The 15,984-nt window shown below is 39.9% G+C and overlaps 1 protein-coding gene across 1 annotated transcript; it reads right to left on the bottom strand.

The window, feature by feature from the left end:
- Nucleotides 1-3,523: 3,523 nt before the first annotated feature.
- ENPP5 (ectonucleotide pyrophosphatase/phosphodiesterase family member 5) lies at nt 3,524-15,563 on the bottom strand. The gene is made up of 4 exons (XM_056126131.1): nt 15,426-15,563; nt 11,883-12,741; nt 9,377-9,553; nt 3,524-4,282 (listed from the first exon to the last, which is right to left on the bottom strand). The coding sequence occupies exons 2-4, from the start codon at nt 12,709-12,711 to the stop codon at nt 3,855-3,857; spliced, it is 1,434 nt and encodes a 477-aa protein (XP_055982106.1). The 5' UTR covers nt 12,712-12,741; nt 15,426-15,563; the 3' UTR covers nt 3,524-3,854.
- Nucleotides 15,564-15,984: the final 421 nt, after the last annotated feature.

Below are 15,984 nucleotides of genomic sequence, written 5' to 3'. Positions count from 1 at the left end.
GATTCCACTGGACGTCAAAAGATTGCGTGGCCGTCCACCTACGAGATGGTCAGACTTCTTCATCAAGACCCTGAATGATCGGTTTGAGGCCCTTCATGTTCCTGGAGCGAGTAGACGCCATTGGGCTACACTAGCATGCGGCAGGGATGAATGGAGACATTACTGGTGCCCACTCGAGCAAATCGATGGGTAATGGGATGTCAAGTCATCAAGTGAACCCCCATGATTTATTGAATATCTTAAAAAAAGAGATGGGGTAGTCAACAGATCTGGGTGCATCATTTGATCCCTTTCTCTGCATGAGAATTTCTAGAAATAGTATGTCCTTGTAAGAAACCAAACATAGTATCCTAGTGTTACCTTAAGTCAGAAAGCATTTTGAAAGCATTTACACCTTTTGGGTTTTGGGGCGAGGGGGGAAGAACTGACAGGGCTTAGAAACTATCCCTGGCTCTGTGTTTAGGTATGACCCCTGGTGATGCTTGAGGGACCAATGTGGTACTGGGGATTGAATCAGAGTTGGCTAAAGAGTACAAGTGCCTTGCCTTAAGTTGTATAAGGATCCTGTAAAGCAATTTTAAATTTAAATGGTAGGATATGAAGGGAGAATAAATTGCAAAGCAAACATAATGGTAAGAAAAATGAATAAATTGTATATACACAATTATATATGTGATGAAGCATATTGATGAAAAATGGCAAGGTGAGGGAAAAGGGCACTTTTGGTTTGTTTTTTTTTTTTTTTTTTTGCTTTTTGGGTTACACCCAGAAATGCTCAGGGGTTACTCCTGGCTCTGCCCTCAGGAATTACTCAGGGGACCATGTGGGATGCAGGGATTCGAACCTGGGTCAGCCCCATGCAAGGCAAATGCCCTACCTGCTGTGTTATCGCTCCAGCCCCAAAGGGCACTTTTTTTTTTAACATTTTAAATAAGATTAACACTTAACACTTAACTTCCCGTTAATCGTCGATTTGCTTGAGTGGGTACCAGTAACGTTTCCATTTGTCCCTGTCGCATGCTAGTGTAGTCCAATGGCGTCTACTCGTACCAGGAACATGAAGGGCCATCTGGTAGGTGGGCGGCCTCGCGGTCTTTTGACATCCCGTGGAATCCAGTCGGTAACAGCTCTAGTCCAGCGGTCGTCTTTAAATCTCATTACGTGACCAGCCCATCTGATTTTTGACACCTTGGCAAACGAGACAGCGTCCCTGATTCTTGATCGTCGATGGATTTGGGAACTCCAGATTCTTTCTCTCATTTGAGTGAAACGTGATACTCCAAGCATAGCTCTTTCAATTCCTCTTTGGGGGACCTGAATAGTGTTCTCATCCTGTTTGCGTGCGTAGGGCCCAGGTCTCTGAGGCATATGTTAATGCAGGAAGAACAGTGAAATCAAAGAGATGTGCCCGGAGCCAGAGGTTCTTCGTCCTCTTAGCTATTTCTTCGACGCTCTTGAAGGCGTTCCAAGTCGCTCTCTTCCTCCTGCGCAGCTCGGGTGCCAGGTCATTTGTTCCTGACGCCCTATTCGCTCCCAACGGAACAACCATCTCCGAATGCAAATGACCTAAATAAGATTAAGTCTAAAATTTATTTATATATGCTCCATAGTTTGAAGCTACACAAGTGAAACAAAAGAGCTACCAAAGAATGATGAGATTTTCCCAGCAAAGTTACATTTTTAAATTTTTGTTTCAAATTTCCCTGCTGGTAGTTTACAAAACAACAAAATTGATCATTGATAAAAGAAACTATTAACCCATCGAATCTTAGTATTCAGAATTTTAATGACTTCATCAACCTTACAAAATTTTTTTACAGTCATAGCACCTTCTAGAATAAATTTAATGCAACCATTAGTTTAAATGTACAGATTGCACTTGAATAGTAACACTTTTAGACAGACCAATATCATTTTTGGCATTAATGTTTCAATAAATGATTGCAAAATACGCCAGTGGTAATACATTCTAAACCGTCTAATCCAGATTTCAGACCTTCGGTGTTTGCTCTCTATCATCAAACGTCCCAGCTTCTGAGTCTACATTCCCAGTAATGACAACCTATCTTGTGTACGGATTGTATGAAGAAGAATTAGGTGCTAACATTCATCATTGGTATTATAAAGTCATTTACCGTATATTAAGATGTCCCTAAAATTATATTTTCTTGTGTCACTTCTGATTTTACATTTATCCATTCTTTCTGGAATACATACACCATTTTGTGTAATTAGTAAACTGGTGGATAAGCACACATAAAAATCACCTATATGGTAAGTAAGCATAGTATTACTTATATGGGATATGTGTACAGACTGTTTTCCATTTTCTTCAAAGAAAGCTTTGTTTCCAGGGCTCAGGGCCTCCTCTGGCCTCTATGGAACCATCACCTAACTACTTAAGAGAAGCAAAGAACGGTTTGGGTTGGGGAATGAATAACTGAAGAAAATACCCAGAAGGTAGTTTGTTTGAGATAAGTATTCCCTAGGAGATTGAAGTGTATTTATGAACTTGAACTAATTTTCAATTCCACTGAACACTCGGGGACTAGGTATTCAAATATTTCCTTAAAAATAGTCTAACTTCAGGCTACTTCAGTATTTGTAGTAGACTTATTTTGCTAGTTCCTGTCATTAGAAATGCAGCTCCTAGTACTGTTCTGAGTATGAACAATTCAGATATACTTCTGCTGAATTTCATTCTCCAAGCTCCAGATTTTTCAAGGATCAAACAGTCAAATAAGTTTTAACTAGTAAAGTTTGTGCTCTCTTGCATCAACTTTGATCTTCAGTAGCTCAAATTTGAGCCTGTGCTCTCTTACTAGAAAGAAACAAATATACTTATCTAATTTTATTTTAAACATGATTAAAGATGCAGATTCAAATGTTACTGAGATAGTGCTCAATCCCTTCTATTCAGGACTGGACAAAGAAGAGAAATGCACGTTTAAATATTTCAATAATCTGTCAATAAGGCTAGAGCGAAAGCACAGCGGGTAGGGTGTTTGCCTTGCATGTGGCCAACCAGGGTTCGATTCCTCTGGAGAGCCTGGCAAGCTACCGAGAGAATCCTGCCTACACAGCAGAGCCTGGCAAGCTCCCCGTGGCATATTCGATATGCCAAAAACAGTCTCACAATGGCAACGTTACTGGTGTCCGAGCCAATCGATGAACAATGGGAGGACAGTGCTACAGTGCATTTTAACCTTGCATATGTGCTGTGAGCTGAAGGATGGGAAATAAAATGAAATCCGTATCCTTGGGAAAGAAATTACTAAAGAATAACCAAAGATGGATGCATTCTGCTGTTGGAAACACATCTCACACAAATTCAGCACACAAAGTTTGCTACAATTTAGTTTTAAGTAATTTTCACCTCCTTTGTATTCTCCCAATTTTATGAGATATATTTCTACATTGTTCATGAATTATTAGAAATTCCATTCAATTAGTCAATGAGTAACAAGTAATCAATGACGTGGGTGCAAAAAGTGGCTTTTCAAACAAGTTATACGAACATTACCAATAAAGTGCATCTTATATCAAAGTACCCACTAGGAGAGTAATTTAAAGTACAATATATAAGGTACTTTACATAGTGCAAAATTACTAAATATATACATTATATGTGCCAAATCCAAATAAAGCAGGATCTTATCTACTCCTAAGCTAATGATGGAAACATAATTCCACATCTTTAATCCTTTGCAGTATGTGTATTTTGGCTCATCTGTGTCTATATGCATATATAATATAACTGCTTACTAGTCTATGCACATTTCTGAAGCTGGTCTCCTAGAATGTGAAACCTATAAACACTGACATAATTATGCATTCTTCACTTCAAAACAGCATTAGGCTTGTAATAAGGGTTGAGCTATTTCAGCCTGCATATCTGATAAGGCTGGCATTTGACTGTGAATTAAATATTTAATGGAAATGACAAAAAATACAATAACTATAATGGTCCCCAGAGAAACTCCTATGAAAAAAGCATATGATTCCTCTTGATCAGATTCCCCTGGCTTGCCACTCCCACGGAGAAGTGTTGTACTCTGCGTGTAAGAAGTTGTTCTTGAAACTGCTGAAATGAGCAGATCTTGGACATTTCTGAGTGATCCATTGTGTGGCAGGGCAGTGAGATTGAGGAGGTGGCACAGCAGTGGGTACAGATCTGTTGAGTTCATTGCTTCTTTTGTGAAATTCTTTCTGAAGGCAGGACCGTGGGCTAAAAACATTGGGTGCATTTTTGCCAGTGCATTGTCATAACCATGGTTGCCTACTGCAAAGATAAAATGCATGTGAAAGTTAGCTGAACAGATGGCATTAAAATGGAAATAACTTGTATTATAAGATATGCAAACTTCATCTAATTTGACTTTTAGGCTAAAAATAATCTCTTACAAACAATCTCTGCTGTTTTCAGCATACGGTTCATTTCAGGGAATGAAGAGTCAAAAGATTTCAAATTTCGCTTACAGGCAAACATTCCTTCAAGCAGTGGAGAAGGAAGGGTAAAGAACACAGCTGAGTCACATCCAGGGACATGAAAGTGACTCTTATTTTTAGGAAGGAGGGGGAAGGTAAACCAGCAAGTTCTTGTTCCTGTGATTGTTCTAAATGTAAAAAGTTTAAAACACTGGTCATGAAAGAAACAGATTCATAATTACCAACAATAGGGGGGAAACAGTTAATACAGATACCACAAAATCAAACCTCTAGTTACAGCTGTAATAGGCTAATGAAAAAGCAGGATACTACTTATCAATAAGACCTTCATTTTGGTAGTCTGGATAAAAACCCCAGGCTAAGCTACACTGTGTATATTTAATGTGGCTTAGATATACACATTAAATATATCTAATTCCTAATGAATTAGAAATTAGATAAATATATCTAATTCCTAATGAATTAGAAATTAGATATATTTATTTAGGAATAAATAGGAATTTAGGAATCTTTAGGAATTTAGGAATTCCTTTAGGAATCTTCTGATTTACCATATGATACAAAACTAAAGTATAAAAAAATAAAATTTACAATAGAAAAACTGCATTTAAAAAGCAAGTACTTCTGTTATAATATCATTGTGCAAAGTGAAGGAGTTATTGGTGATTAACAGCTCTTAGGGCTTTATTACTTTTTTGTTTTGCTTTTTGGGCCACACCTGGCAGTGCTCAGGGATTACTTCTGGCTCTCTGCTCAAAGGTCACTTCTGGCAGGGTTTGGGGAACCATACACGGTGCCGATGATCAAACCCTGGTCAGTCGTGTGCATGGTAAGTGCCCTACCCACTATAGTATTGCTCTAGAGATGCACCCCAACCCCCCTCAGGGCTTTATTTTAACTTTTTCCCCTTAAAAATACTGTTTGGTAGTTGAGGTAGCAGGGTTTATCAGTGGTGATAAAAAATGATTGTCAAGTCATTCTTTAATACCTATAGTATTACTAAAAAAAGAAAGGATGGGAATATTAAAAAAAAATCCTAAATCAATTTTCCTGAAAGTCATGAATTAACACCTGGTCATCATCACAAATTAATTCCAAATATACCAAGGACTATTGAAAGTCTTCCCAAAGACCACAAGTCTTTTTTTAGTTTAAAGCACAGCAGGTAGGGCGTTTGCCTTGCATGCAGCCAACCAATTCCTCTGCCCCTCTGAGAGAGCCTGGCAAGCTACCGAGAGTATCTTGCCCGAACACCAAAGCCTGGCAAGCTACTGGTGATGTATTTGATACGCCAAACACAGTAAGAACAAAGTCTCACAATGGTGATGTTACTGGGCCCACTCGAGCAAATTGATGAACAACAGGAGGACAGTGCTACAGTGCTAAGTAAAAACATGTTGTATTTATGAAATTCCTAGTAATTAGCTAACAAGGTATTGTGCTTTTCTATTTGATTGACTGTAAGACTGTGAAATAGGTCAATATCATTTGTAATCAAATAATTGCTTTGTTCTATTACATGGGAAGGAGGTGGGTTTTTATAAAAGCAAAGATAATCTCCCACATTATACTCTTTACTAGAAAATGAGACCTTAAATGAAATAATAATAATCTATAAAACCTTTCTCCCACAAAGGGGCTTTATTCTAAAGCAGTAAAGCACTACCATAAATACCCGGTCCACTGGGCAGTATTTAGTGATGTATACCTAAGGGCATTCCTTGGGGTGGTAGGAGAGTGGGATACAAGTCATAAAATAATAGATTTCTGGGCTCTGTCCTCATTCAAGACTGGGTCTAAGAATTTCCATTTCCTAACAATTTCCCAAGTAAATATGGATATTGCTGATTCATATGGGAACATACTTGAAGAATCACAGAATTTTTTTTTTTTTTTTGCTTTTTGGGTCACACCCGGCGATGCTCAGGGGTTACTCCTGGCTCATGCACTCAGGAATCACTCCTAGTAGTGCTCGGGGGAACATATGGGATGCTGGGAATCGAACCTGTGTCGACCATGTTGGCTGCATGCAAGGCAAGCGCCCTACCCGCTGTGCTATCGCTCCAGCCCCTAGAATCACTGATTTTGAATAGTAGGATATAAGTCTTTTGTGGAACTCAGGCTGAGAATGACTAAATAGTATATTAAAATTTAATAACTGAGAAAATAAAGAGGTGACTTACTAAATTTTTTTTAAATAAAAAATAGGTGCTGACAAATCTGCTATGTAACTACGGTTGAATCAAACCAAGATTTCAAGAGCCCCTTGAATTTATGTTACCCATAAAATAAAAATCTACAAGGTAGCAGCTTTTTTATTGAATAAACTCTGTAACTCTGGTACAATGCATTAAAAACTTGCCCAAAAAGAATGGGACTAATTCGCATGACCAAAATTAAGTCACTACAAAATACATCTATTGAAGACGTTCATAAAAGAAGCCTGTGTATGACTAAATATTGCCTTACAGATCATTATTTGTATGCCAAATCCCCTTTAACAAACAGAAACCATGTACTTATACACATCTGCTACTATGACCCACAGATATCCTACAAAGGCCATCATATGTAGTTGGTTTTCTTTTTGTCAATAAGCATGATGGGAACCCATTCTACTGAAAGAGATATTTCTTTTTAACATCTTCTATGTATCAAAAATTAATGTCTGAAGAAAAATTTGGAGTGTTTTCATGCAATATGTGTATTTCAAACTCATGTAACATTAGAAATAAGTTCCAGGGAGCTGACAATGTTAATATCTGGATCGCCCAGGAAAGCAGAATCCATACCAGTGGTTCAATAGGGGGAATATCCAATGTGGTTATTAAGTGTTGGAGGGCAGACAAGCAAGCATGGGACAGTGGTATTTCCTGAGTATTAGAAATGACAAACTGTTTTTGGACAAACTGGCAGGCTACCAAATATAGCCTGCCCACACGGCAGAGTCTGGCAAACTCCCCGTGGTGTACCCAATATGCCAAATACCAGTAACAATGATGGGTCTCATTCTCCTAAAGAGCCTTGAATATAATCTCAGGGCTAGGATGAAGGAGACGTTACTGGGGCCTGCTCGAGGCAATCGACGAATAACAGGATGATTTGTGATTGATTAGAAATAAAGCCCTAGTTGGGGTTGAAGCTCAGGATCTGAGGCAGAGTAGGAGAAAAATACCCAGAGTGCACACATGCCCCCCACTCCCAACCACCAAAACTCATACCAGGATCTTCTATTGGCCAATCTAACCAGAAGCCAGTTTGAAAGGGAGACTGGGAAACTGAGTCCATAGGAGTCAGCCCCAGTGATGATACATTATAGAGAGAGGGGGTCAAGAGTTTGAGAGAAAATATGCAAATGATGGACACAATAAATATGGTAATATGGTAAGATCTAGTGGAGGGCTTTCCTATTTGACGTGTGTGTGTGTGTGTGTGTGTGTAAGGGGGCGCGGGGGGGGACTAAAGAGCACATGTTGAGCATATGCAAGTCCTGACTTTTATCTCTACCCCTGCTTTGGTACCTTGTCCCATCTCAGAATTTGGGCCCCTATTAAAAATGCAGGGCCAGAGCAACAACATAGCTGGTGGGCATTTGCCTTGCATGTAGCGAGAACCCTCTGCATCCCTTATGGGGTGAGTCTGTCAGGAGTTATACCTGAAGACAAAACCAGGAGTAAGCCCTGCTCATTGCTGGGTGTGGACAAACAAAAAGAGTCATCTGCCATGAGAAAATTACATATTAAGGTAGAAAGCACCTTGTTTTGTATGTTTTAATTCAGTTTTTCAGTGGAAGTATCTATAGAACTATATTATAATGTATTTTAAAGAAAAGTCTTGACCTGTTATCTATCACTGTCATCCCATTGTTCGCCAATTTACTTGAGCGGGTGCCAGTTACATCTCTGTTCATCCCAGCCCTGAGATTTTAGCAGCCTCTTCATACTTGTATTTTCCAACAATTGGAAGCTCTTTCAGGGTCAGGGATTGAATGAGACCTGTTGTCATTACTGGTTTTGGCATATTGAATACGCCACGGGGAGCTTGCCAGGCTCTGCCCCTGCGGGCGGGATACTCTCAGAAGCTTGCCAGGCTCAGAAGCATATAGTTAAATATTTCTATGATTTGTGGCCTACTGTCTGAACCCCCATCAAATATGGTGCGGCAATTATGGAAAATGGATAGAAAGTGTCCTCTAATGTGTCACGGCCGTGCAGTCCGGAAAGTGGCCTGGAATGTGGCAGAGGTTGGGTAGTGGAGGTCGGCCGCCAGGACCCAGCAGCCTACCTCCACCACCCAACCTGTTATCTATATCATATACATATCTTTTAAGAAATATTTCCAAGATGAAGCAAAGCAAAATGGTAGAGCCAGAGGAACAAAAGAAATGGAAAGCTAGCAATTCCAAATAAAAGTAGAAATTGAATTATTAAAAGATAAGAATATAAATAGAGAAAATAACTCAATTTAGAAAACTATAATTTTATAATACAGAACTCAATTTATAAATTGCAGTCATTTAAATTTTGGTAATAGTTTTCTCAGGAACACAGTCATTATTATTAGCAAAGATCAGTGGGCACATTATTAGTCTTGAGGTTTAGAAGTATAAGCTTATAAGCTTAATTTTTTAATTTTATTTATTTATTGTGGGAGGCCAAACCTGGCAGCACTCAGTGATTACTCTTGGCAGGCTCAGTGGACCATATGAGGTACCGGGGATCAAACGGGGTTGGCCACATGCCTACCTGCTTTACTGTTGCTCCAGCACCAAGCTTAACTCCTTTAAAAGTCTCTTTATTTGCTATTCTTTTTGCTATTAATGTATGCTACTATCTAGTTATTCAATCAGTAATTATATTATTGACACACTTTATAAAGCTTCCACTTCAATAATACAGAATGGAAAGAAATACTCTCACATACTCACACATAAAATCATCAGACTTATTCTGTAAAATATACCACCCTTCATCAGCCACTGCTATGAGTGGCTGAATTCTATTGTTGTGTTGGTAATGCCATTTTTCCGGGATCTCTTCTTTTTTGTAAATAGTAAGATTAGGATGAGCATGTACTAGGGCTTCATAGACTTCATCGATTTTGCCTAAAACAGAAGGAAGAAAGAGAGGCATTGAGAACAAGTCATTCATGGTTAAAACCAAAAACCAACCCTGGGGCAACAGGGAGAAACTATTATTTCCAAAGCAAATATTCTGCTGAGGTCAAAGGCCAGGCAGCCAGCCAAACAACTAAATATTCACACACTTTGGAACTTCCCTCCTTTCTAAGAAAACTGAGAAATTACTTGTCATAAGAAAATTCACCTTTTGGAATTAAGAAAGCATTTTATGGAATGGAAGTAGAGATCTCTACTCTCAAATTTAAAGACATAAATGGACATTCATTATTGGCCTTGAGTTGAGTATCTAGCTAACTGCAAACAAAAACAAAGAGTTAACTTCTAAAAGTTATGAGTTCAGGGGCTGGAGAGATAGCACAGCGGGTAGGGCGTTTGCCTTGCACGCGGCCGATTCCCAGCATCCCATATGGTCCCCTGAGCACCGCCAGGAGTAACTCCTGAGTGCAGAGTCAGGAGGAACCCCTGTGCATCACCAGGTGTGACCCAAAAAGCAAAATAAAATAAAATAAATAAATAAAAGTTATGAGTTCAGAGGTAGAGAATCTTTAGAGGATGAGGTTTGGAAAGGAGAGGTTGGAAGGGGCAGGTAGTGTGGAAAATGTAAAAGTTTTTTAAAAAACTGGCAATGTTGCAAATATTCTAAGTTTACATGCAGTAAAACTGCAGATATTTTAAGTTCACAAGCAGTAAAACTGACATTCTTTTTTAACCCTTTCTAGTTTTTCAAATCCATGTTGGGGACTTCCCTCCTGCCTCCCACACGCATCCTCAGCATGGGAACCTCATTTAATCATCTAAGAAAAATGGATGCATTAAGAACATTTTCTTAAACACCACCAATACTATTTTATGTTGAATGTGTTGAACTGTTTGTGTGTTATGTATATGTGATATTTTAACATTCACTGTCTTATATGTAGATTCTTAGCATCATATATTTGCCCAGCACCAACAAGCACAGAGCCATAAATAACAACGGAGCAACCCCAGGTATGGCCCAAACCCCATCTCCCCACCACACACAAAAAAAATCTATTCTCTCCCTTTTTTGGTGGAGGACGGAGACAGCCGGTGATGCTTAGGAGTTATGCCTGGAGGTGCTAAGGGGACTCAAAGGATGTCAGGAGCAAACCTGGGTTGGCCTCATGCAAACATGCTACCCACTCTGCTATTACCCAGCCCCCTATTCTCTCCTTCGATACCTGCAATAACCATGAGAGGAGAAAACAAAAATGAGAAAGACTGAAATGTAATTCTGCATTTACTTTGTTGTCACTTGGACATGTTGAACCTTAGAAAATTGTTCAGAGATCTTAAAACAGAAATAATACTTATTAGTATTATAATGATAGAACAATTATCATAAGACTTAATGATGATTATAAGGTAATCATCATTTCCTCAAAGCCTATAGTCAGGCTCTGAGGAAAGGTTGTAAAAAGTTCCAAGTACTGGTACTACTTACCCTACTTAGAAGAAAAATTAATCTCAAGTGGACCAAAGATTTCTCGTTCCCATACTCTATAGCTTCCCTAATAGGCCAGGTTACAACAAAGATTCTATAGAAATTTTAGGGCTTCCATGAAATCACTGAAATTGCATTCTAATTCTAATTCTTTACATCTTAATGTTTCTGAGAAGATGGATGATTGGATGTTGGATGATTCCAACATGGTTAAATCAGACCATGGTATATTTGTACAATGGTCACAGTCACGGTCCTCCTGTTGTTCATCAATTTGCTCGAGTGGGCCCAGTAACATTGTGAGACTTGTTACTGTGTTTGGCATATTGAATACATCACGGGGAGCTTGCCAGGCTTTGCCGTGCAGGCGAGATACTCTTGATAGCTTGCCGGGCTCTCCAAGAGGGGCGGAGGAATCGAACATGATTTGTACAATATATATGGTAAATATATATTGAAAGCATCAATTTCAATATTCTAGTAAACATTAGACTTTGAGAAGAGATTTATATCTTTACAAAATCTAAGAATAAAAATAGAAGAATATTAACATGACACCAACAGGCTTACACACATTGAAAATAAAATTCTTTCCTCAAACACACTGGAACACAGAAACTTAGCCTCATGCTAGACTTCTCAGATTTAGTCAAATTTTCATTTTTTTTAAGTGAAGAAAGAGTTTTTATTGAAAGAAGTTTACTTAGAAAGATGTGAGAGAAAAGAGAGGAGTAGGTGTTCAAGAGAGAACACAGGCTTCCTCAGAGTGGAAAAAGCCTTGGGGAGAAAGAGGAAACATGGGCTTGAAAGAGCAAATTTCAGACTCACCTTCTTTTGGCAAAATAGCTGCTACTGGAGATTGGTCAACCAAAACATAGAGGTCTCTGTCCAGATACCGGTCAAGTTCTATTACCCTTTCATCAGAACACTGGGTCATCCCATGATCACTTGTGATGATCAGGTTCAAAACGTTCCACAACTTTGCTTTTTTCAGCATTTTGATGAGATACCCTAACTTGTTGTCAATATCTGCAATGACAGGCTCCATCAGTGGGCTGTCAGGTCCCAGTTGGTGGCCCATGTCATCAGGGTCTTCCCAATAGAGAAGACCAAGATTTATAGGCTCTTCTGATGTAAACCACTCAATAATCTTGGCAGCTCTGTCTTCAAATGAGACAGACTCGTTATAAGGCATATAGTGAGTAGGAAAGGTTTTGTGTATTTGCACATCTGTTGCCGGCCACATGGCTGCACCACTAGCATATCCTGCCCTCTGATTTGTGATCCATATTGGTGTTGCTTCTTCCCAAAACTCAGAATCATAAATATCCATGTGATCCAAGGAGAACGATCTATTCAGAACTGGATCAAACATGTCATTTGCCACAATCCCATGGTTCTCAGCAAACAGGCCAGTTACCAAAGTATAATGGTTAGGGTATGTTTTTGTAATAAAAATATTGGTAACTTGCTTCACATGGACACCATGCTTCATAACATAATGAAAATGAGGGGTAGGTACTCTATATAAGTAATCCCAACGAAATCCATCAAACGAAACAACTAGAACCTTCTGCTGATCTGGTTGAAGAGAAAACGTAACTGAAAATGTTAACGCGGCAAGTATGAAGGACACCCAGAGAAGTTTTGAAGTCATTTTCAAAGTTCTTGATCAGTTAAATGAAATCTGATTAAAAGGAAAAAAAAGGACACAGAAGTTAATGGAAATAATTTACTCCAAACCGAGAGTGCTCATGCTTAATAATCCAAGTTCTATCATAAATCGGTCTGGAAACATTAGGTTGCAGATTACCGTCATAAACAAGGGATTTAAGTTGTACTCATTATGTCTGCAATTTTACTAGAAGTAGAAAACAAATTAAATTGATTTCTTAGCTGTAAACTAGTATGTTTATTTGCATTTTAAAACTTTCTTACCTTTTAGAAACTCTCCTCATAGAAACTACATAAATATGTTCCCCAAATAAAACTTTCAAAAATATAATAATATGATTTACATACATACAAACTTTTCGGATGCCTTGAATTATTGGGTCAGATTTTTATACACTCATGTACTACTGAACTTACTGTTAAGGCTAGGTCATCTGTAGGAACTTAGCAACATGGAAATATTAGCAGATCAAATAATAATGCTGTTTTAAAAGTAAAGTTATGGACCTGTTTTGGGGGTGTTTTGGTTTCATTTTCTTTTTTTTTTTTGAGGAGGTTGTTGAACAATGTCAGGGGGTGCTCAGGGCTTACTCCTGGCTTTAGGTTCACCGACCACTTCTGTCAGTGTTCCAGGGACCATATGATACCAGGGATTGAACTTAGGTCAGTCATGTGCAAGGCAAATGCTTTATCCACTGTACTATCTCTCCTGCTATGCACCTGTACTTGATTAATTATGTCAGCTTGGTTACTAGAGTAGAAAACAGATTAAAGTAATTTCTTGAAAATAACAAATGTAGGACATTCAAAGGTAATTGTCAACTATACTTTGTATTCGCTCATTAAGAAGAAATGCAAAAATCATTTTTAACAGCTAGACTCTAAACTAGAACTAAATAGAAACAAATTCTGAAACTTGATGTTGAACTTTCCAGTGAAGTTCAACAATTTATCAACAAAAATTTCAACATTTATCTAATCAGTGATATGTGTGGAAAGTTGTTTCCCAGGATAAATGTCTTTTCGACCAAGATTGCTGTTTTCTTCTGTGTATAATACAAAAAAGTTCTTATTCTTATTATAAGAGGCAATCTGAATAATTAATACACATGTAAATTGTCAGTTCTAATTGGGCTTACTAAAACAAGCAAGGATATTTTGTTCTCTTTTTCCTGTTCATTCTTTTTTTTTTTTCTGCTTTTTGGGTCACACCTGATGATGCACAGGGGTTACTCCTGGCTTTACACTCAGGAATTACTCCTGGCAGTGTTCAGGGGACCATATGAGATGCTGGGAATCGAACCTGGGTCACTCTGCGTGCAAGGCAAATATGGCCCCAGCCCCTTCCTGTTCATTCTTGACAATGATTCATGCCAAAAAGTATCTAGAATTAAGCTTTTATTAACTTCCTATTTCAAATCTGAAAACATTTTTAAATCCTCAAAAAGACTTCTGCATTACTATATTATAGATACAGACAAAAACTCCTTGGCATGCTTGCTTTGCTTTTATATGTACAACATGTATGTACATTATGTGTATCAGCTTGAGAGCAATAATTATGTTTTGGTTTTTAACCATGTTTGTACCATACCTGGAACATTACTTAAACTTTAAATTGTTTTATACTGATCTCCAGACAGTGGTTCAACAAATAAACTCACCACTTTGAAGTAGCAATAGTAGCAAAGGTAGCAATTCTAAAAGGAACATTACATATGAAGAAATATTTCCAATAAGGCAATGCAAATATATTGACTAACACATTTGGCTTAGGATAGTTCTTTACCCTTGTCTTCCTAACACATGAACCAAACATAAATTAAGGCTAAAAGAAAAATCAACAACCTTAAACACCGATTTTCTTCTTACTAAGCTAATTCAGTAGTTATGGTTAGTAAGTAAAAACTGCTTTCCTGGAACAAACAAAGGCTAAAATGGAAAAGGATGTTTGGTAAATAGAACCCACAATATTACATCACTGACATAAAGCAATAAAGTGTGTGTGTGTGTGTGTGTGTGTGTGTGTGTGTGTGTGTGTGAAAGAAATCTCAGATTCACCCCCCTCACCCCCACCCCCTGCCCGGAATGTTGCTCTTAGCAGTGGAAAGCCCCAGTTCTGGGTCCAGACTTCACTGGGCAGCATTCCAGTTCCTACTCCTTCTCTCCAGTCTTCCCCTTCACACGCACCCACCCCCACAAGACAGCGTTGATGATAGGAAGGGAAAGGCGCCAAGATAGGCAAAAGTAAGAGAAAGTAAGGGTGGTGTGTGTGTGTGTGTGTGTGTGTGTGTTGTGAATGTGGTGCCCCATTTTCCCTAGCCTCTGGGAGGGGTCGCAGCGCAGGGCATGTTCCCAAACTCCAAACGTGTGTGTGTGCGTGCGTGTGTGTGTGTGTGTGTTGTGAATGTGGTGCACCATTTTCCCTAGCCTCTGGGAGGGGTCGCAGCGCAGGGCATGTTCCCAAACTCCAAACGTGTGTGTGTGTGTGTGTGTGTGTTGTGAATGTGGTGCCCCATTTTCCCTAGCCTCTGGGAGGGGTCGCAGCGCAGGGCATGTTCCCAAACTCCAAACCTCCCGCTCACTGACGCCGGGAGAAGCCGACGGTGGCTGGACGTGTGTTTGGTGAAGAGCTAAGACGTGCAACCTGCAAGGACCGTGTAGGTCCCCGGGCCGCCCACTCCCCTGGTCTCTTACCCTCGCAGCGATCCGACCAGTCCGCATGGGCTTGGGTTAAAGGGACGGAGGGCCTGGGGTGGGGGTAATTCCCTCCGGAAGACCCGCGCCAGGAGTGGGGAGACCCGGAGCACCTGAGCGCCCCTGAAGCCCCAGCCGCTCACCTGCACGTAAACGTAGGCGCCGAGCACCTGACCAGCACCGCCTCCTCGCCGCGGCCCCGCCTCTTGGCTCCCATTGGCTACTGCGGCCTTTTGGGCTTGGGGCGAACCGGCCTGGGGAAGGCCGGCTTCTGAGTAGCTGCGCCGCCTGCCAATCAACGCGGGAGGCGGGGACTGCCTGGGTTTGGGGCGTCTGCGTGGGCGAGCGCAGGTAACGGAGGACGCGGGAGGGTGACCCTGGGCGCAGAGAAGAAGCTATTGACTCTAGGACCAGGCTAATCAGCCTGATCGCAAACTGCTCCGCAGTGCGCAGACTGGCAGTGGCGCTGCTGTCAATGATGCAGAGTGACGAAAAAGGCTACCCCGTGCACTTATCTTGTTCAAAGTATGCTCCTATGATCAGACCACTCGTCGCCAAG

The sequence above is a fragment of the Sorex fumeus genome, unplaced genomic scaffold, assembly GCF_029834395.1.
Source record: "Sorex fumeus unplaced genomic scaffold, SorFum_2.1 ptg000061l, whole genome shotgun sequence".
Lineage (NCBI taxonomy): Eukaryota > Metazoa > Chordata > Mammalia > Eulipotyphla > Soricidae > Sorex > Sorex fumeus.
Note: the sequence above shows the minus strand (reverse complement) of the source record. Positions and strands in the feature narration are given on the sequence as shown.